At 54.1% G+C, this 19,765-nt stretch overlaps 6 protein-coding genes across 6 annotated transcripts; 2 read left to right on the forward strand and 4 right to left on the reverse strand.

Annotated features, from left to right (window-relative positions):
- Positions 1-444: 444 nt before the first annotated feature.
- CCM_02902 (glycosyl hydrolase family 47 protein) lies at positions 445-2,250 on the forward strand (the record flags this gene model as incomplete). Its single annotated transcript, XM_006668054.1, has 1 exon — positions 445-2,250. The coding sequence occupies one exon, from the start codon at positions 445-447 to the stop codon at positions 2,248-2,250; it is 1,806 nt and encodes a 601-aa protein (XP_006668117.1).
- A 444-nt stretch (positions 2,251-2,694) lies between these two features.
- CCM_02903 (uncharacterized protein) lies at positions 2,695-4,513 on the reverse strand (the record flags this gene model as incomplete). The annotated part of the gene is made up of 2 exons (XM_006668055.1): positions 2,695-3,971; positions 4,498-4,513. The coding sequence occupies 2 exons, from the start codon at positions 4,511-4,513 to the stop codon at positions 2,695-2,697; spliced, it is 1,293 nt and encodes a 430-aa protein (XP_006668118.1).
- A 1,073-nt stretch (positions 4,514-5,586) lies between these two features.
- Positions 5,587-8,278, reverse strand: CCM_02904 (uncharacterized protein; the record flags this gene model as incomplete). The annotated part of the gene is made up of 4 exons (XM_006668056.1): positions 5,587-6,863; positions 6,916-7,645; positions 7,690-7,776; positions 7,997-8,278. 4 exons carry the CDS (start codon positions 8,276-8,278, stop codon positions 5,587-5,589), a joined length of 2,376 nt encoding a protein of 791 aa, XP_006668119.1.
- A 1,327-nt stretch (positions 8,279-9,605) lies between these two features.
- Positions 9,606-11,297, reverse strand: CCM_02905 (C2H2 finger domain-containing protein; the record flags this gene model as incomplete). Its single annotated transcript, XM_006668057.1, has 2 exons — positions 9,606-11,112; positions 11,170-11,297. The coding sequence occupies 2 exons, from the start codon at positions 11,295-11,297 to the stop codon at positions 9,606-9,608; spliced, it is 1,635 nt and encodes a 544-aa protein (XP_006668120.1).
- A 912-nt stretch (positions 11,298-12,209) lies between these two features.
- Positions 12,210-16,024, forward strand: CCM_02906 (HECT domain protein; the record flags this gene model as incomplete). The annotated part of the gene is made up of 2 exons (XM_006668058.1): positions 12,210-14,517; positions 14,571-16,024. 2 exons carry the CDS (start codon positions 12,210-12,212, stop codon positions 16,022-16,024), a joined length of 3,762 nt encoding a protein of 1,253 aa, XP_006668121.1.
- A 234-nt stretch (positions 16,025-16,258) lies between these two features.
- On the reverse strand, positions 16,259-17,376 carry CCM_02907 (oxidoreductase, 2OG-Fe(II) oxygenase family; the record flags this gene model as incomplete). Its single annotated transcript, XM_006668059.1, has 2 exons — positions 16,259-17,052; positions 17,109-17,376. 2 exons carry the CDS (start codon positions 17,374-17,376, stop codon positions 16,259-16,261), a joined length of 1,062 nt encoding a protein of 353 aa, XP_006668122.1.
- Positions 17,377-19,765: the final 2,389 nt, after the last annotated feature.

Below are 19,765 nucleotides of genomic sequence, written 5' to 3' on the forward strand. Positions count from 1 at the left end.
GTGGCTTCTTGCTGTGTAACCATCAAGTACCAGTACCTCACCAGGGTGACAGCAAACAGATCCGTTCCTACCTACCTATGTATCAACAACAACAACCTGCAGCAGTCATGGCCTTGACGTAGATACGAAAGGCTAGCAGGACGAGGAGGAAGGAAGAAGAAGAAGAAGATTGAGACGTTGAGTCCTGATCATTGACGTTTGGGGAGGCTCAGTCATCATCCTGCCTGTTCCTGCCTGTTCCTACAGGTTCCCACCTGGTGATGGTTTTCTCAGCTGACCCGACGACTTCTGAGACAAGAGGTACACTTACTTGTAAACATCACTATCATCACTATCATCACATTCATCTACCCCGGAGAGCTACTAGGCTTGTGCTGCAGCTTCCCTTCTCTGAAAATTGTCGCTCCCAGCTGCGAAAAGCTACGTTGATCTCACCGCCCCGCCATGCCTCTGGCTATATGCCCTAAGGGGCCGGCTCTGGTACGGGTGCGGATCTGGGGTGTCATTATCACGACTATCGTCTGCTTTGCTATTGTTGGGTCACTTGCCTGGCATTTTAGCAATTTGGATGATTCCCGCCGACGGCTCAACGAGGGCGCAGCATCGTCAGACAGCCGAGGCCCAGGAGGACGAGAGGACGTCGACCTCATTTGGCGAACGCTGCCATGGAACAATCCCCTGGGAGCGCCTCGGCCACTGCCAACGCAGGGCACTAAGCCGTTGCCTGCGGTACAGTTCAAGTTTGGACCCGAGACAGACAACGACAAGAATGCCAGGCTCCGTCGCCGCGATTCTGTCAAGAAGGCGTTTGGACGATGCTGGAACTCGTACAGAGACCGTGCTTGGCTCCACGACGAGCTCGAGCCTGTCAGCGGCGGATCCAAGGATACCTTTGGCGGCTGGGCCGCGACGTTGGTTGACGCCCTCGACACCCTGTGGATCATGGGCATGCACGACGAATTTAACGAGGCTGTTGGCGCCGTGGACAAACATGTTTCTTTTGCTACCTCTTCATCTGGCGATGTCATCAGCTTGTTCGAAACCAACATTCGCTATCTTGGCGGCCTGCTTTCTGCCTACGACCTGAGCGCCGATGATCGACTGAGGAAAAAGGCAACCGATGCCGGCGACATGATACTAAAGGCCTTTGATACACCAAACCACATGCCAATTGGCCGCTGGAATATCAAAGAAGCCGCCGAAAACAAGAATAATACGGCGCCGGACGAGACCAGCCTGGCTGAGATTGGAACCATGGTCCTTGAGCTCACCAGACTTAGCTTAATCACGGGCGACGCACGATATCACGACGTTACGCAGCATATAAGTGACCTTCTCGACGATTCACAAATGACGACCAAAATACCCGGGCTTTGGTCCGTCTCGGTCGACCCCAGTGCTGCTCGCTTCGACACCGGCTCGGGCTACTCAATGGGGGGCGGTGCCGATAGCGCGTACGAGTACTTTCCCAAGATGATGGCCTTGCTCAATAACCTCGACCCCATGTACGAACGGCTATACAAGCGCAGTATTGCTGCCACACAGGAGCATCTCGTCTACCGTCCCATGGTGCCTGGCGACGCTGACATCCTGATGACGGGAGTCGCAAGCTCCAGGGACGCCCCTAAAGGAAAACCAACACTGACGGCCGTCACTGAGCACCTGACATGTTTTGCGGGCGGCATGTATGCACTCGGCGGCCGGCTCACGTCCAATGACTCTGACGTCGACATAGCCCGTCGGCTGACAGATGGGTGCGTGTGGGCTTACAATGCCACCAAGTCGGGCGTCATGGCTGAGCGACTCGTTGGTGTACCCTGTGAAAACAAGGCGCGCTGCTCGTGGAACGAAACAGTGTGGCGGGAAGCGGTTGGCGACGACGTCGCAGACGTGGACCTGCCACCCAAGGGTATCGCCAAGCTCAAGTCCAAACAGTACATCTTGCGGCCCGAGGCCATTGAGAGTGTCTTCATCATGTACCGCGTCACAGGCGATAAAGAGTGGCAGGAAAAGGCGTGGACCATGTGGCAGGCGGTTGACGGCCTCACGAAAACGGACCTGGCCAACAGCGCCGTGGACAATGTGGATTCTGACGAGGCCAAAAAGGAGGACTCGATGGAGAGCTTCTGGCTTGCCGAGACGCTCAAATACTTTTACCTGGTGTTTTCCGAGCCGACACTGATTAGTCTCGATGAGTGGGTGCTAAACACGGAAGCGCATCCGTTTATGCGTTTGGGCACCAAGTTGTAGCTCGAGGTACCTTGGGAGTAAGAGTCGGAAGCGACCGCATTTCGCGCCTTTTTGTCTCCTTGGGTGTAGAAATAGCACTAGTTGTTATACTTTTGTACAATAATACCAACATCCTTAGGAATCATGGCCCCGTATGTCTCCATTGCGCCGTGGCCAAAATTCAGAACTTGCGCAAGATGGCGTGAATAAACAACAATTACTTAGATTCAGTTGAAAGTCCTTCGCTAACTTGTCTATGCATATATGATAACTACTTTCGGACATGCACGCCTCAAGGTCACACCTTCTGAACACTGTGCGCAAATGATAAACGAAGAGGCAAGGAAATGAGCCCGTACTCCAATGTGCAGCCGTTGGCTGAATGTCGAGTAGAAAAAGAAATTGCAAAGCTCCCTGGTCATAAAAAATCTGACTGATGCAACGAACACTGCTACACCAGCTTGCTCACTGTGGTACATACGGCCTGTACTCCCGAGGAGGAGGAGGCTGTTGCTGCGGCGGCGGCGGCGGCGGCGACGCCGCGATGGGCGGTTCCATAGCTGGCTCGGGCGACTGCACTGCCGGTGGTTGCACGGTTGGCTGGGTTGACTGTGCCTCGACGCCGCACGAGTCGAGCTCAAACACGTTGCTCACGGGCCTCTGCTGCTGCTGCTGCGGCGGCGGCTGCGTCTGCGGGGGCAACTCGGCCAGGCCGCCTTGCGGCGCGGCGTACGGCCCGACGTACTGCGAGTTTCTCGGGCTGGGGTCGTACGCCGTGTTGTTGTTGCCGTTGTTGTTCGTCGGGGGCTCCCACGCAGACAGAAAGTTTTGCTGCTGCTGCTGCTGTGGCGTGCCCGCCGGGCTCGTATTCGTGGGCAGAGGTGTGTAACTTTGCTGCTGCTGCTGCGGTAGCATGCTGCCGCTAAAGGTCGATACCGAGTAGTGCGACTTGGCTGCTCCCTGCTGCTCGAAGCCAGGGCTGCCGAGACTTGGAGACGGCCCGTGGGAGAGGAACGTGGTGGGACTGTCGACGTTGGTGCCGCCGCCGCCGCCGCCGTACTTTTCTGGGGGGAGCATCGGGTGTGCCTCGTCGGCGGCGGTGCCGCGCTTGCGTCGCCGAACGAGGCCATAGGCTATGCCGGCAATGGCGAGGACGCCGGCGACGGAGACGCCTGCCGCGATGCCAATGGTGGCAGCGGTGGAGAGCTTTGGCTGTTGATTGCCGTCGTCCGCCGCCGCCGCCGGCGACGTTGTCGTCGGCGATGCTGCTGCCGTGTTTGTTGCAGAGGTGGTCGAGGAAGCGGTGCTGCTTTTACTCGAAGTCGTCTTGGCGTCCCCGGTGGCGCCCTTTTTGGCGGCGTCCTCAAAGGCGTCCTTGTCCACGGTCAGGGGCGTGCTGGACGTGGCGCAGGCGTCGACCATGATGCCGTAGACCTTGCCGACGTCCTCCTTGTCATTCTTGCCGAGGCACTCGGCGGCGATGTCGACGAAGCCGCCGCCGTTGCTGCACAGGCACGCGTTGAGCACGCCCGACGTGCTGCCCTGGCACTGCGACGTCTTGGCCGCGGCGTAGAGGCAGTCCCGCGCGTCCTTGGGGTAGAATCCAAAGTCGGGGTCAAAGGCGCGCGCGGCCGGGGCGGCGAGCAGGATGACGAGGGAGAGCAGCAGTAGCAGGTCGCCGCCGCCGCCAGAGGCGCTGGTCGGGCCGTGGGCTCTCGCCATGGTGTTGTGTAGCTTTGTTGCTGGTTTCGTGATGGATTTGGTTGTGGTTGGGTGAGGTGAAGGGGGGTGTAAGTGAAGTGAAGTTGGACGTCGCGCGTAGATTTGTCGAAGCTGAAAAGGGGGATGTAGCTGACTACGGCGTGATAGATGTGAAGCAACGGTTTCAGGTGTAATTTACGTCAACAACCAGGTTTTGGAAACTGGCCAATGGGTAGAAAAAAAGGTGCAAACGGACAAGAGGTTGGACTCAGTCAGACTCGTGTGAATGGCGTCGCAGTTGGTCTAATACGACCGTGCACAGCATAGCCGCGTCAAACGACTTAGCGGCAGTGAAACCAAGATGCCAAGAAAAAAGACAAGATGAGTTTGAAAAGAGGGGAGAATTTATAAAAAAGGTGTGTGAGAAAAGGAGAGAGAGAGCCTCAGCCTGGTTTTGTAGCATTATTATGTAAACTGCGAACCTGTCTGGCTGACTTGTGGTGGAGCTGCAGAATAACTAGAATTCGCTCTTCATAATGCTTCATAATAGACCTCAAGGAAACCCACCGCCCACACCAGCCATCCCGACCCGAACAACTTGCATATCGCAGCCATCCGCCGCTTCGGGTAGCTACGCGCCTGATGCAGTCCTCTATTTTAAGATCCCAGCCTCGTATGTTTTTTTTTTCTTCTCCGTCGGCTTTGCTCTCTTTGCTCCATTCGCTCCCTTCTTCGCTCTCTCCGCACTCCTTCTCATCTCCGTTTTGCTCCAAGGAACAAAGACGATCACTAAGCTGACCGAGATCAAGCAAACAGTGTTAAGGCTGGCATTCGCTCGTTGTCCCCCGCGCGCGGCGCGCCCCGACGCTAAAACAATCAGAAAGATCCCGCTGCGCCTCAATAGGGCCAAAATTAGAAGCAGCCCCTCTCCCAATTGCGCCCGCAGCCGGGCCTGTGGGACAAGGGGGGGGTGGCGAGACAGCCTCAACGCACATCATCTTTGATCTTTTGGCAAGTGTTCCAAAACACGGAACTCGCATCATCCGTCTGTTGTAGAGTATTGATCAACTAGGAGCCAAGGAAGCAAAAAAGAGAGACCCCATCAACCCGACAACACGGCGACGCATTCGTTTCAATACCCCATTATGCATGCTGACTTCTGGTTGCCACTCCTCGGTCCGTAAAGCAGAGCCTTGCCCGCATATTATTGGACGTCTGTCGATCATCACTATAAACAGACCAGCCAGCCTCGTGCATCAATTCTTCCTCGTCGCTTCGAACATCTGCCAAAGCAGATACATACAACCGACCTACAATTCGTACTCGGTACCTGAAAGCCGGTATTCCCCTCACTTTGTGTCGCAACATCGACCTCTTCTCCACCATAACCTCCAGATCCGGACCCGAGTCTATCTACGGAGATGGGAGCACCAGCAGCATGCAATTGTTACGACTGATATTGCGAGTCAGCGTCATACTCATCGCTACACGCCAGGCGCCGAGCTCATACATCAACAGCACAGAATAGGCAAAGTGTACTTGGTATTCATCTCCAATTCATCAACACCATCAGCATCCATCTGCCACCCACCCCAAAAGAGTATATACATTATTAACATACAGCATAATGATAAAAACACATGATAATCACAGCATCTACAGTTTCACAGTCGGCATCTGCGACATGTGTACCTTGGCCGCGCCGTACGGAATCAGCCGGTACGTCTTCTTCTCGCTGATGCAGGTTGGGTCTTTTGGCACCCGGTCAGGAGTGACACCCATCTTTAAATCCCACTTGATCTGGCAGCCGTCGACCGACATAAAATTGGCCGGCGCATTTTGCTCAAAGATGGGGTTGGCCATCGAGTCGGTCGCGCCGATACCGTTGTACTTGATGGTCGTTGGATCAATCGCCACATTCCACTCCTTGGTGCTGTTGATGAATTCGTCGCGCAGCTCTTTAAAATCCAGGCCGCCGAGTCCGGGACCCTTGGGGTCGCCGTACGAGTGCGGAAGAGTCGTTGTCTTGTTGTAACCCACATCGAGAGCATAAAGCAGGTTGCCATAGAAGATGGCGACTGTATCGTCAACAAGATTCTCGACCCGGGGACTGATACCAAGGCTGTAGATGATCGTCGTGGCTCCCTTGGCAACAGAAATTTTGTGCATGCCTGTGTCGTCGCTTGCGCTGACAGCAACGGTAGCATTGGCCGAGGCCGTGCCACCGGCAGTGATAGTAGTGGTAAGTGATGAAGAATTTAGGTTCATCCACTCGGGCACGCGGAGATACAAGTCAAAATCTGCCTCGGCGCTGATTTGGTAGGAGAGTGAGTTGGTGAATGGATAGTTGGTAGTGCATTCAATGGACACATCACCACCGTTGACCTTTGTCGTGACATTTGTAGGGCCGAGAAGAGCGTGACCAAGGCCCGTGGAGCCTACCAATACCCAGCTGTTGGTGATGAATTTGGGGTAGCCTTGAGGGTGGTTGACTGTGCAGCATGGGTACAAAGGCTCCATGCCATAGGTTGTTGCGACGCCGCTGTTGGCTGTTGTGAAGACAGGTGGCACGCTGCCATCGGCCTGAATAGTGCTGAGGGCAAAGGGCATGTTGGGCGCCGCCATGTACTGATGAGCCCATTTGTCACCAGTCAACATAACAGTCATGGCGTTGAACAACGTGGTCTCGGCACGGTCTGCAAAGCTGTTGTTTCCGAGAACTTGATACATGTAGGCCAGTGAATATGACGTCTCGACAGCCGTGCAAAGCTCACTGCCGATATACTGCGAGTCGTCACGCTGCCACTCATCCGCGAGAACGGAACCGGAGGCACTGCCGTGGTAGGTAAATGTCAAATCGACGGCATCTTGGCTTCGCTGGCGGAAGTAGTCACCGCCCTTGAATCGCCACACGACACTCGATGCCTTGAGGCCTGTGACATTCTGTTAGTGATGGCTGTGCAGTTACACGCGAGATGAACTTGCCTTGGCCCACATTAACACCGTGAATATACTGGGTGATGTTCTTGTCATTGGGGTCGACAACCTTGTGATATGTGGCAGGGTCGTACCATTTATCCCACTTGTACGTTGTTTGATCGTAGAACATGTCCATGGTCTCCCAGAGCTGAGCTTTGTTGTCCAATGGATGATTGTCCAGCAGCCACTGGATGACGATGATCATGTCAGCTACGCGCACCTGTCCCCAGGTACAATCAATATCACTGGCACAGCGGGTGAAGCCCTGGCTGTCGTTGTGAAGCATCTTGTTTCCGAGCTGGAAGAATGTATGCAACGCCGTGACAATGCGCTCCTCCCACTGCTTGTCTGCTTCGGCAAGCTGGATCAGGCCGAGGAAAAAGGGCGTACGGGCCCAAAAGTTGCGCTTGTCGCCCGTCTCAGGGCCAATCCAGCCATCATCGGTCTGGAACTTGAGCACCTTGTCAGCAACGTCATGCACCTGGCCCTTTAGCCTCGCATCGTCCAGAATATAGGCCGTGGGAACAAGACCATTGAACCAATACGGCAGAGCCTCGTTCAGACTGCTGTACTCAGAGCCACCGCTGCCAGGTGTGCTGAGCCACGACGACTGGTTCACAAATATATAAAAGTCGTGCTGATGGCCGGGCAGCCCCGTGGCCATGGCTTGCATCTCGCCCAGCAGCCAGCCGGCAGGTTTGATGGCGCCAACGGGAAGTGGTGTGAAGGTCCATGGCTGAACTGTATTGGTTGCGACGATTAGCTGCAGCTCATGCATACAATGCTCAATTGGGATTGGGTCTTGTCCAACATACGTGTATCGGCAGCCGAGGACAGACCCAGCACTGTCTGCGCAACTATCGCGGCCTGTGTTAGCTTCATAATGTTTAGGAAGCAATATGGCGTGACAAGTTTTAAGAGGGATAGACAGAAAAAGTGCAGGAAAAAAAGGCAATATATATGCGTTGCGTCGTCCTGAGAAGATTGACAGACGAGGCATGTACCACACATGCAGGGGGGGGTGGGTTCACAGCAAAGAACGGCAGGAGCATAACACCGACGAGACACCTTACTTTTATCTTCAAACCACATGATATTGATCCCGTCGAGCGGTGGGAAGAGAGACGCCCGAGGCAAATGAGAGGTACGAAGGCGCACTACCACCACCACGGAGCAGAAAGACTGCGCCCGCAACGAATCTACAACGACGCGTTCTTGGAGGCGGGGTAGGGAGACCGGGGGAATCAAAGAGGCAGCACAAGGAAGCAGGGATTCGAATGCACCATGTCACCAAATGACGTTTGCTCAGTTCCGTGCGTACCAACAGCCAGAAGAAAAGAGGTCGCAGCGTCAGAATACCTTGGCGCATGAAGTCTCGTGAGACGAAAAGCCCCCCCTCCGGTTGACTTGATACCCGTTTCGCCGTTCAAGTTTTAGCGTCATCCCCCGCCGCCACTTTTTTTGGGCCATGGTTCTCCCTTGTCAAATTGTCCAACGTTGGGTTGGGAACGATTCAATTGGTCCCTGTCTTGTTCGTCTGAGTCGTGTCCGGTTATGCCCGGTTCGGCGTCGCCCTACGCGGGAGTGCCACGAGGTTGCCGTGAGCGCCAAAACGCCTCCGAGACCCCTGCTCGATCTGATCCCCGACGGTGAACGGTGGAAAGGAGGCGGCACACACCTTCTCTTTCTTCTTCCTTTTTGTTCCCCGCTCCTCCGTCTCCCACTTTCCTCCGTGGTCTTGGTGTGGAGTTGCGGGGGAGAGACACGGACTAATAGACAAGAAGAGTAGCCCTCCACGACTGGTCAATGAAATCCTGCAAATACGACGAGGAAGCAAAAGAACCAAAGCATGTCTCTTTCCTCGTCTTGGCAGAGAAGAGGTGTGGTCTAGCGCCTGTATAAGTCGTACAATTTTGGCCAAGTACTGCCTCCATCCCTCACCCATCACAGTAGTTATCACATTACTTTCAACGACTAACCAAATTACAAATACATGGCTCTTCCATTTTTGACTTGATTAAATCAACAATCCATTCCTTTCTCTCATTACGCTCCCGAAATCCGATGCTCGCCAAGCCACACACCCGCCCCTCACCATCGTCTTGGGCCAAATCTCAAAACGCCTTCTCATCTCCGGAATGCATACTCATACAAGTTAGGTATCACTCGCTTGCTTAGCTGTACATCAAAAAAATATGCACACTGGGGCCATCTGCCACCTTCCTCATACAGTCTGCGTCCGGTGCCTAACTAGCTTCTTTGTTCATTGTCGGGCCGAATGTAGTAAATTTGTGCCATGGCTGCTCATTCGCCCCTAAGCGAATACCGACAATCGTCTCACGTCACATGGTAGACTGCAGCACAGCACAAACCAGAAAAGCCATTATGTCTTGTTGGTCACCAGGATCCAGGCAGCAATTTCGCGTGTGCAATTCTGGCACTAGGCGCTGTGTGGTACGTGGTTGGTGAACAAAGACCCGGGCCAGCCGTCGCATCTTATTGCTACCTTGTAACCTATAAGCCATTAGCAAAAGAGTGCAGCAACCAAGGTCTATGCACATGTTATTCGTTGCATCACGTTTTGGACGCCAACATGTAAGGAAAGAAGTAATAAGTAATATAACCCCTTTTTTTATATCAGCAAGTAACACGAAAAACGCCTCCCCGAATCCATAATCATCTCTTTCATGCATCGTCTAACCACCACCGTCGTAGCGGTAGTAGTATGTTTTCTGGTTGTTGTTGATCTCTCCTAAGCGGAGGTTTCGCTTCTTCGTGTCCGAGTTCTCCAACTTGCGCGCGCGCTTTTCTTCCTTGCGGACGGCCTTCTTCACATCGTCAGAAGCTCCCATCATACCGACAGCTCCTCTCGGGACCACCGCACGGCCACGGCTACGGTTACGGCGGACCACGCGACCTTCAGTTTCGTCGTCTGACCCGGGACGCTCAGAGCCCTCAATCGCCAAACGCTCCGCCCGCTCTTCGGGAGTGGGGTAGTGAGTGAGGTTCTGGCGGAAGTACTTGTTAAGCGAACGGTGCCCAACCGACTTGCCAGATGGCAGGTGAAGCTCGTAGTCGTCATGAAAGACGGCGTGCGTATGCTTGTGCGCGTGCGAGTGCCAGCCATCTGCTTGGTGCCTTGGTCGCGGGTCATCGTGTTTGTGGTGCGGGTGCTTGCTGAGTCTGTCATATTGGTGGTAGTGACCCTCTGCCGGTACAGCTGTGAGGTCTTCCGAGTCCAGCGACGATGCAGAACTGTCTGTTTCCCAGCCATCACCCTCCTCGCCCTCCTTACCCTCCTTCTCATCCGTTCCGTTCGCTTTTGCCTTGGACACACGAGCGCCGCCAGCATCGTCTTCGGCCATCTCCTCATCACTGTCCGAGCCCTCCGCATCAGAATATGTCGCGCGGAAGTCGTAATAGTCACCAATATCAAGCTGCTCCTCCTCAGTGCTATAGGGAATCTTGCAATGACCGGTGTCACGCATATGCGTCTGTACGGCGTATACTGAAGTCCTAACCTTGTCGCAGAACAGACAGGCGTGACCTTGTCCAACCTTGGACTGAAGCTGCTGCAGCAGGCCATCCAGATCTGTCAGATATGGCTTTTCAGGAATAAACATGCCATGGAACTTTTCCATATGTTGGGCATTGAGGGGTACACTGGGTGACTCGTAGTTACAGAAGAGGCAAGAGTTGAGGGTCCACACAGGCTCCTGGGCATTGCCGGTGGCAGTTCCTTTCTCGGTCGCAGCGTCTTCGGCATCTTCGCTGGCTTCATCGACAGCTGGGCGAGGGTTGTTGGGGCGCTTCACGGGGGAGGGGCGCTGCTGAGAAAGTTTGGCCTTTTGAAGACCCTTGATTACCTCATTGAACTCGTCCTCGGCGTCTGAGTCGACGCCGCCATTCTTAGCAGCGGGAACGGACTCGCCCAGAGAAAAGGTAGAGCTGACAACGGACTTGGTCTCCTCCTCATTGCGGGGTCCTGCAACAGCTTCGTTTTGCTTGTGCTTTTGGCTCAGAATGTGGTTCTGGTAGGCATTTTCGCTATAGTACGTCTTGCTGCAGGCTTCGCACGATTTTTCGAAGTAAGCCTTGTCGGTCTCGGCGGTAGTCGCGGCTTTTGCTTGGAGAACTTTTTCTGTAAAGACTTCGGCTGAGATGGGTGGTAGGGTAGCGACACGGCGCTTGAGGTTGTATCGGCTACTATTGGTCAGAAATGCGATCTCATGCTTGTATGCTGCGCAAAAGTGTGCTTACTGCCAGTCACTCTTCATATGTGCTTTTTGGAGGTCGATATTTCTGTACGCAACTTGGCAGGTATTGCACGTGTATGGGTGAGACGACGGCGCAGCCCCGGCGCCGGCCGCAGGCTGAGTACTCGCCATATTGACACCAGAGAACGGGACTCGGGGAGCTGGATGTAGAGTCTTGGAGATTCTCTTTAGAGACGGGGACGGTGCAAGTTACAAAATGGGTAGAAGATCCGGGCTTCCCGCACCGAGAACAAGAGAAAAAAGATGTGTCTTGGCGGGGCAGAATTATTATGCCGGTTGTGGCGATAGTTTTTTTGGTGGCAGCGCTGGCGGGGTTGCTATTTGTTGCTTTGTCACCGCTTGCCTACGTGAGAATTTGGGAGGCAAGGAGGGCCAAATAAATGGGGCTCAAGATGAAAGCACCAATTATAAGTTGGTTATGACGAATGTGCACCAGAAAAAGAACAAATCATATCAATAAATCCCCAGCGGAAGATTCCAGGGACTTTCTACGATTTGATTGCATTATATTCCAATGATACCAGGACATTCCCCATTGTCCACTAAAGGCCAGTAGGAAGGATAGGTGGCCTACCTGGCACTCCGCTCCGGCCTACCTTCATGCATATGCTGCTGTGTTATTTTTGCTCTAATAGCGATACGTATTTTCAATATTTAAATTGACTTATTAACGGCGTCATTCCCTATGCGCTATTGCCAGCATAGCAAGGCACTAACTGTGGCCGCTGGGAAGTCTGTAGTCTGTCTGCCCAACATACTCAGCCCGCTAAACCGGGCGCTGAGTCCCCATTTATTAAGCCACTCCGCCGCCTGACTCCAACCAAGCACTGTGCCAACGGGAGCCGCGTTGGTGATCAACGTCGCCTCGCCCAGAATCCTACCATTCTACAAATTACCATCCATCATACAAACTCCCCATCAACAGCGTCGGCCTCTACCCTGTTGCACGACCGCCTCGGTAACCTCTACTGAGCAATACAAGCTTGCCTAATCCTCTCCGATGAGCCGCCCCCCGTCACCGCGATGAGTGCCCAGGCACTTCGGCTGCCTCAGCGCAGGCCCAGCGACTCGAATGGCCACCATGATGGCCCGGACGACGGCAACGACCGATACGACGTTTTCGACAGCTTATGGCAAGAGGCGCTCTTTGCTAGGCTTCCACCTGATGCACCTCCCCAGCTGACTCCCTTTGTCCGCGAGATCGAAAACCCTCGCCGCGTCTACGCAATCCATCGTGCCAGCCGTCGCCACGACTTTCAGCTCCTTGTACAACTCCTCATTCATCAGCTACGCGATGGATGCGGTAGCGACACCTGCCACACATCAACCTGCTTCAGTTGCCGGAAGCGACTTGCTGGCAAAGCGCCAATTCGACGATATAATCCCACCAGCGCCAGAACCTTGGCTATATATCTCGCCAGCCAGGACAACCCGGAAAGGGGCATATGCCCATCGCTAAGACGACCAAAGGATGTAACCCCGGCAGTCAACAACCTAGTTTTCTCAAAATGCAGTGTTCCGAAATCTGCCAGTCAGAACCCATCCGACGGCGATGCCCAACGTACTGTCAGGAGGACGGCCAGCAAGTCACAGTCGAAGAGCCGTTCTCCCTCCGAGTCTGAGGATGCACAGGTGCAAGGGAAAGAAACTATTGATACGACCCTGCAACCGGAATCCCTGCGAGACTCGACAGAGATCTGCATCTCGGAACGGCCCGTCGCTCGAGACTACCGGTCTTTCGCTGCTACGACATTTGGTACCATCGCATTCAAGATGATCGAATGGCTGACTCCGAGCTCTCTGGATGCTCTATCTCGAAAAATATGTGATATTCGTTCCTCATCACCATCGAACCCGAAACCGACGCCTGTTCCGTCGCCCGATCCTCAGCCGATCACGGGGAAAGAAGCACGCGACCGCGACCACGATGACACTCGCGACGCTTCATCCTCTCCCCACAAGTCGTCACCGCATATCGACCCGCATAGCATTGCAGAGTCTCGCAGCAAAAGAGATCAGCCTGCTCCTAAGCGCAACTCCAAACCAGCTTTGCGCTCCAAGCCGACGGTCGAAACGACGCGACGCAAATCTATCGAGCCTGTCTGCGTCACAGCCGAGGCTGACAATGCTACGCTTCACCGGCCAACACGCATGAACGGATACCACCCCGATAAGCTGTCGCGAAGAACAAAATCCCCAACTACCATAACGTTCAAGCCGGCCTTTTTCGAAAATGTACCTATCCCTCCTGCCGTTGCAGACGAAGTAACTGTCACTTCATCAGACGGAGAGGAGAGTACCAAGGAAGAAATGACTGAGCCACCGCGACCGGGTGGCAACCACGAACACAGGCAAAAGCAACACTCGGCCGAGGAAGTACACGACGAGGACCTGGACCATGCCACAGCTATGGAGTACCCATTGCCGCAAACATTGTCACAGCTCAATATTCAAATTATCGACTTCATCTGCGACGTGTATGTCGACGATCACACATCAGAAGACCAACTTCATGGCAATATAGACGTTGGCCACAACTATCCCGAACCACAGGAGCGACAGGGGCATCTTGTACGCACACCCCAACCAAGAGATGCTGCGTGCAAGAAATTGTGGAAAGATTTTCACGAGCAAACCCTCTTTAGCGTTCTCAGTGACCCAGCCGCACTGATTTTATCATTTTCCAAGGATGGGATACTATACGACTCGCACAGTTTGTGGTACTGCATGGTCCGTCTGATGAGGGCATCACCAAGTCTCGTCCTTCACAGCCTCTGGCTGTCGGCTGCTAGCTTGTTTTCGTTGCCAGAGGCCAACGTACGGAAAGAAAAAGGCAAATCACGTTGTCTTTCACCGCATCAAGTTGAGAGCGTCATGTCAATATGCCTCCACGCACTTGTCGCATTGGTCCCGGTGGTCCCAGACTCAAGACTGCTGTACGACTTATCCCGTATACGTTCCCATGGTCTCGCGCTGTCAAATCCCAGCGCATCCTACAGACGCCCGTCGGGCCTCTGCCTGAAATATGACGATGCATTTTCAAATAGCCTAGCTCTGCGTTTGGCACGTCGACTTTTCCTGGCCATCACAATTCGCCAAAAGCACGGCAACGCGCCATTGAGCTCATTGTTGGAACAACTTGACTTACGAAACACTTCATTGGAGCGGATGCTGAAATTCACCCAGGAAGAGCGTCTCTTGCACGAAACCAGAGTACCGACTCTGCTACTTGACTGGGCCAGGGCAGTCTTGTTGCATGAGTGGGATGGCAAGGCTCAGTTCTACAAGGATGGTACATTTCACGGGGCACTATCCTTTATGGACACCCTTTGTAAGTCTTGGATAATGCGCGAGAACAGAGCTGAATATGCTAATTGTGATCAGATAAAAACAGAAATGTTCTTCTACTAGGAGAGATGCAGTTTCGAGTAGAGTACTTCTCCGAACGCCTCGATGCCATGCGTGTACCAGTACAATGGACGACGACAAACTCAACAGACCACGTGGGAAACATTCTTGATTATCCCTATCTTTTCCAATCTGAAACGCTCGTCACCTATTTCCGATCCATCAACTTTGCATGCATGAGTCGCACGTTCGAGGAAGCCAGCTCGCTGAAACGCCGCATGAGCGCTATTGTTGATCCTGGGAGTTTGATCACAAATCCTCATCACAAAGTTGTTTTGAAAGACATGCTTCGAACAGCTGCGTCCAAGTATCTAGTTTTGGATATCGGCCGAACCACGGTTCTTCGCGACGCCTTTGACCAGCTTTGGAGACGTCAAAAGCGAGAGTTACTCCGCCCGCTCAAGATTCACCTCGGCGAAGATGCTGGCGAAGAGGGCTTTGATTCTGGTGGTGTGCAGCAAGAATTCTTCCGTCTTGCCGTTGCCCAGTGCCTGGATCCCGTGTACGGGGCTTTCACGGTGGATGAGAGGAATCATATGGCATGGTTCAAGCCTCAACCCGCCGTCGAGGACTGGAAGTTTGAGCTAATGGGCTTGCTCCTATCCCTCGCGGTGTACAACGGCTTGACACTACCTGTCAACTTTCCCAAGGCCTTTTACCGGAAGCTTCTCAAGCAACCGGTTGACCAACTTTACCACATTGCCGATGGCTGGCCGGAGCTTACAAATGGTTTGACGAAGCTCTTGGAGTGGGATGAAAAGGATGGCCTCATCGAGGACATATTTGCGCGAACCTACGAATTTTCTGTGCCGGGAGTCGGTAAAGATGTGACTATTCACATGCTCGAGGATAAGCACAAGGAGCAACCAGGCTCCCCCGTCAGCGCAGACACGGATGTGCCCGAAGCGCCGTACGTCACCAACGAAAATCGCGACGAGTACGTCAATGACTACATTCGCTACCTCACCGACTACTCTGTCCGCCGGCAGTTTGACAGCTTCCGCCGCGGCTTTGTGGCCTGTCTCCCGGAACAGTCACTGACGCTCCTCACGCCGTCCATCCTACAGTCCGTCGTGGAAGGCGTGCAGGAGATTGACATTTCGGAGCTGCGCCGCTACGCGCGCTACGTTGGCTGGGACACATCGCACCACACGGTCCGCGACTTTTGGTCCATTGTGAAGCGCTACGACGACCGGATGAAGCGCAAGCTGCTTGAGTTTGTCACGGCCTCGGACCGCGTTCCCGTCAGCGGTCTCAAAAATGTTCAGTTCGTCATTCAGAAGAATGGTGAGGAGAACGAGGGCGGCCACTTACCGACAGCGTACACCTGCTACGGCACGCTCCTGCTGCCCGAGTACCGCGATAAGGAGGTGCTGCGGGAGCGGCTGGGCATGGCGCTGGAGAATGCGCAGGGCTTTGGCTTTGCATAGCTGTGGAGAGAAGAGGAGGGTGTTTTTATGTTGACGGGAAATTATCCTGCCCAAAGTGTATAGTGGAACCTTGATCCATGGGAGTCATATTGTTCCTCCATGAGCGAGCTTTTGTTTATTTCGGCCTCGTAGCCTAGATTGACGCGACATATTTAATCGACACGAGTACCACCATGACCAGCACCTGACTTTTGTGACCATTTCAACGTATTTCTTTATATTTGGTTGACATATCTAGTCTCGCACTTGTCTAACATTCAAATTTATCCGCTTACTCCTCATCCAGCCCTCCCACGCTCCAAACTGACCGTGGCCGTCAGCCTGCGCCGGCCAGTTCTCGAGATACTCGGGGCAGGTGTCCGGCACAATCTTGGGCACGCCATGCCATGCCACCCTCGACTCCTGCGTCATGTAAATGGCATCGCCCGACCGCAGACGCAGCAGCAGATAGTCCTTGTCCGACGGCGGCGCCTGCGCCTGCGCCTCTGCCCCCTCTCCCCCGCCCGCCGGCGTATTGGGCGCAATCATAAACAGCCCGTCACAGCCAAAGCTCAGACTGACCAGGCCCTTGTCGGTGAACTCGCTGACGTCGCGGTGCAGCATCATGGTATCGCCAGGGCTGTAGAGGTTGACAATGGCGGCCTGCGCGTCCGTCGCGGGGAACAGGGCGGCCAGGAAGCGCGCAATGTCCACCGGGAATGCCGCCGCGTCCTGGCCCTCGGGGTACACACGATTCGTCCAGTCGTACTGCCCGCCGAGCGTGACCCAGTGCAGGCGCCGCGACAGCACCTGCTTCGCGGTCAGCGGCTTGTGCACCGACGGGTCCTTGGGCGTGAAGCGAGCGGCGGACTCGGGCGCGAGGGAGAAGAAGGAGCGCGTGGCGACGGTGGCACCGGCCGGGTAGGGCAGGTCGTAGTGGAGGTGCATGTTGGTCTGGTGCTCGGGGTTGCTGAGGTCCCGGTGCAGCATCTTGTCGAGCGCGGCCACCTGCACAGCAGGGGGCACGAGGGATGGTGCTATTAAGAGGCCTGGGAGCGCACCGTTAGACGACGGTGTGAGCTGGTAGGTGAGCAGTGCGAGTTACCTGGTAGAAGCGGGTGGTGTAGGATGGGGATATCCTCGTCGGCCTCGTCGGCGTACTCTTGGCCAAACTGCGAAAACGCCTTTCGCCTTTGCGCTTTGGTGATGCTACTCGTCTGGATGAAGCCGCTCTCTTCCGGCGCTTTGCGGGGGTCGTCGATTCGGGGGTGGTCTTTGACATCTTTTGCATCCATTCTAGCCCATGATTTCCACTTTGCCCTCATCTCATCCGAGGGCTGCTCATGAGCGTCGATTTCTGTGATGGCGGCCATTATGACACGCCGGCGGTGCTGTGATGAACTGCCAGCAGGTAGCTCGGGCCACTGAAGAGCCTCAAGCACAAATAGGTAGAATAATGGATATTCCTCAGTGAGGTGTCTTCTTTGAAGCAGAATTCCAAGAAAATGAATGTGCCACACACCCACCGTCGTGGTGGGTGCTAGAGGGGCTTGAGCCACCAGAGCTTCAAGCTAGTGTTGGCATATAAATGTCGCCAAAACACTAACAAACCGCAGCTGCCTTCCCGCTGTCTTACAACAGATACCAACTGTTCTTGTTGAAGGTAAATGATGGATTTTATGATTTCTTTCATGCACTCAATCAAATCATTTATTCCGATTTTTCTTACATTACCCGATGTCTTTGCTCTTGAGAGAGAGTCTGGGTTAATGGATTTACTATCTAAATACAATGAGCAGTGATTATGACGTTTTACAAGATAACAAACACAGATTTCAGGCTCTTCAATATTGAACATAGTTCCAGTGCGGGGATATTCTGGAAGCGTAATTTAATTCAACAGCCCTCGTAAACCAGCCCCAGTAACGGCAACCGCTACCGTGACCAACGAAAGCAGCACTGTTCTGGTCATCGCAGGTCCGTGTTAGCAATACTATCAGATATTCATTCTCTCCGCGTTTCATTATGTAGAGGCTTACTCTGGGTATTTCTTATTCCTCCACGCAAGCCAAATGTCTGGAATCGCAAGGCACATGGTACTCAGTATCACGGTACCCATTTCCTTGTTTCTGCCAGATCTACCGAGAAAATAAATTGAGACGGCGAGAGCCAAATCTCGTCCACCAACAAGTACTCCAATGGTCGTATGGTCGACTTTGGCGGACGCGGCGGCGGCGGCTTCGTTTGCGCCATCGCCGCTCACAGGGTGCTTGCCGGTGACACCAAACAGATCATCAACCTGCTGCGGGTGACGGCAGCCAGGGCGCTGAGGCCAGCAAAGGTTGCGGCGACCCCTAGGCCGATGGCATTCCAGGTAGAGATGGAGATGTGCATGTTTGCGATGCGCCTGTGTGATACCTGTGCTTGTGTTTGTGGGAGATTATTGAAATAGCGAAACGCACCAGAGAGACAAAATAAGCCGCAGGTTAGTCATACACGCTCTGATCTTCCTTGATTGTTTCTGCTTATTATGATCTTCCTTTGTCTTTATAATACCTTCATTCTCATCGCTCATCTTATTACCTCGATCGCACTTTCAGCTGCTGAATTACGATTGAAGGTAACTATGAGATAAAATGAGCACGATGATATTGATTGACTATGGCATCATTCGTTGTTAGGCGCAAGGTTGCGTTATTACTCTGTTGAGAGCTTAGCGCAATGTCCGTCGTAGGTGCTACAACTAACTGTACGATGAGGAAGTGAGCCCTACGCTCAACAACACTTTTTGGTAGTATTTGCACGCTTCAATAAAATTGATGAAGCCTGACTTCTACTTCAACTAGTTACCATTTGTAATATTGACCATTTACCTGGAACCAGCATCGTTAAGATTTTTTTTTTCTGTGTGGTGCAGGGTGGATGGCGTGGAGGCGCAAAACCCCGAGCTATACTTCTGGCCTGAGATGTCTGACTTCACTCGAACAAACTTCCTCGGACCATCCAGTCACGAACCCACAACGCTGCCATCTCTTCTCATATTATTCGTGGTTCTGCGTATCATCTCATAAAAGGATACTGAATTATCACGACGATGCTCTTAGCGATTCCTTAGTCTCACACCTCGACATCCTACAATGTCTCGACGCACATCTTCGCTCTTCTTGCAAACGCCCCTGGCAGCGCATAGAATCCGCCCCATCACACGTCGCTTCATCTGCCAAAGCCAAAGAGCCTACGCATCCAAACCGCCCAACTCATCTCACCCGCAAACCCCACACAAAGCTCCCGCCGAAGGCGGCGTTTCTCCGCTCGACTCACCGGCCGCCTACGCCAGCATTGTCTCCCACGGCGCCTCGGCCGGCGCGCTCACCACGGCGCTGACCGCCACGGACCCGGCGCGTCTCGGCCGCGCCGCCGCTTTTTTCGAAAAGGACGTGCGCTTCCTCTACTCTGCCGCGCAGTACCGCGACCACCCGTTCAACGAGCACGTGCCCGAGGTGGTGATCCTCGGGGCCTCCAACGTGGGCAAGTCGACGTTTCTCAACGCCCTCGTCGGCCAGCGCGGCGTCGCGCGCACCAGCGCCAAGCCGGGGCACACGACGCTGATGAACGCCTTTGGGCTCGGGCCGCCGGTGCTGCCGGTGTCGCTGCCCCGAGGCACGCAGCCGCCGCAGCACGGCCTCGTCCTCGTCGACACGCCGGGCTACGGCTACCGCAGCCAGGCGACGTGGGGCGACACCATCGTGCGGTACCTCGGCG

The sequence above is a fragment of the Cordyceps militaris genome, assembly GCF_000225605.1.
Source record: "Cordyceps militaris CM01 unplaced genomic scaffold CCM_S00002, whole genome shotgun sequence".
NCBI lineage: Eukaryota > Fungi > Ascomycota > Sordariomycetes > Hypocreales > Cordycipitaceae > Cordyceps > Cordyceps militaris.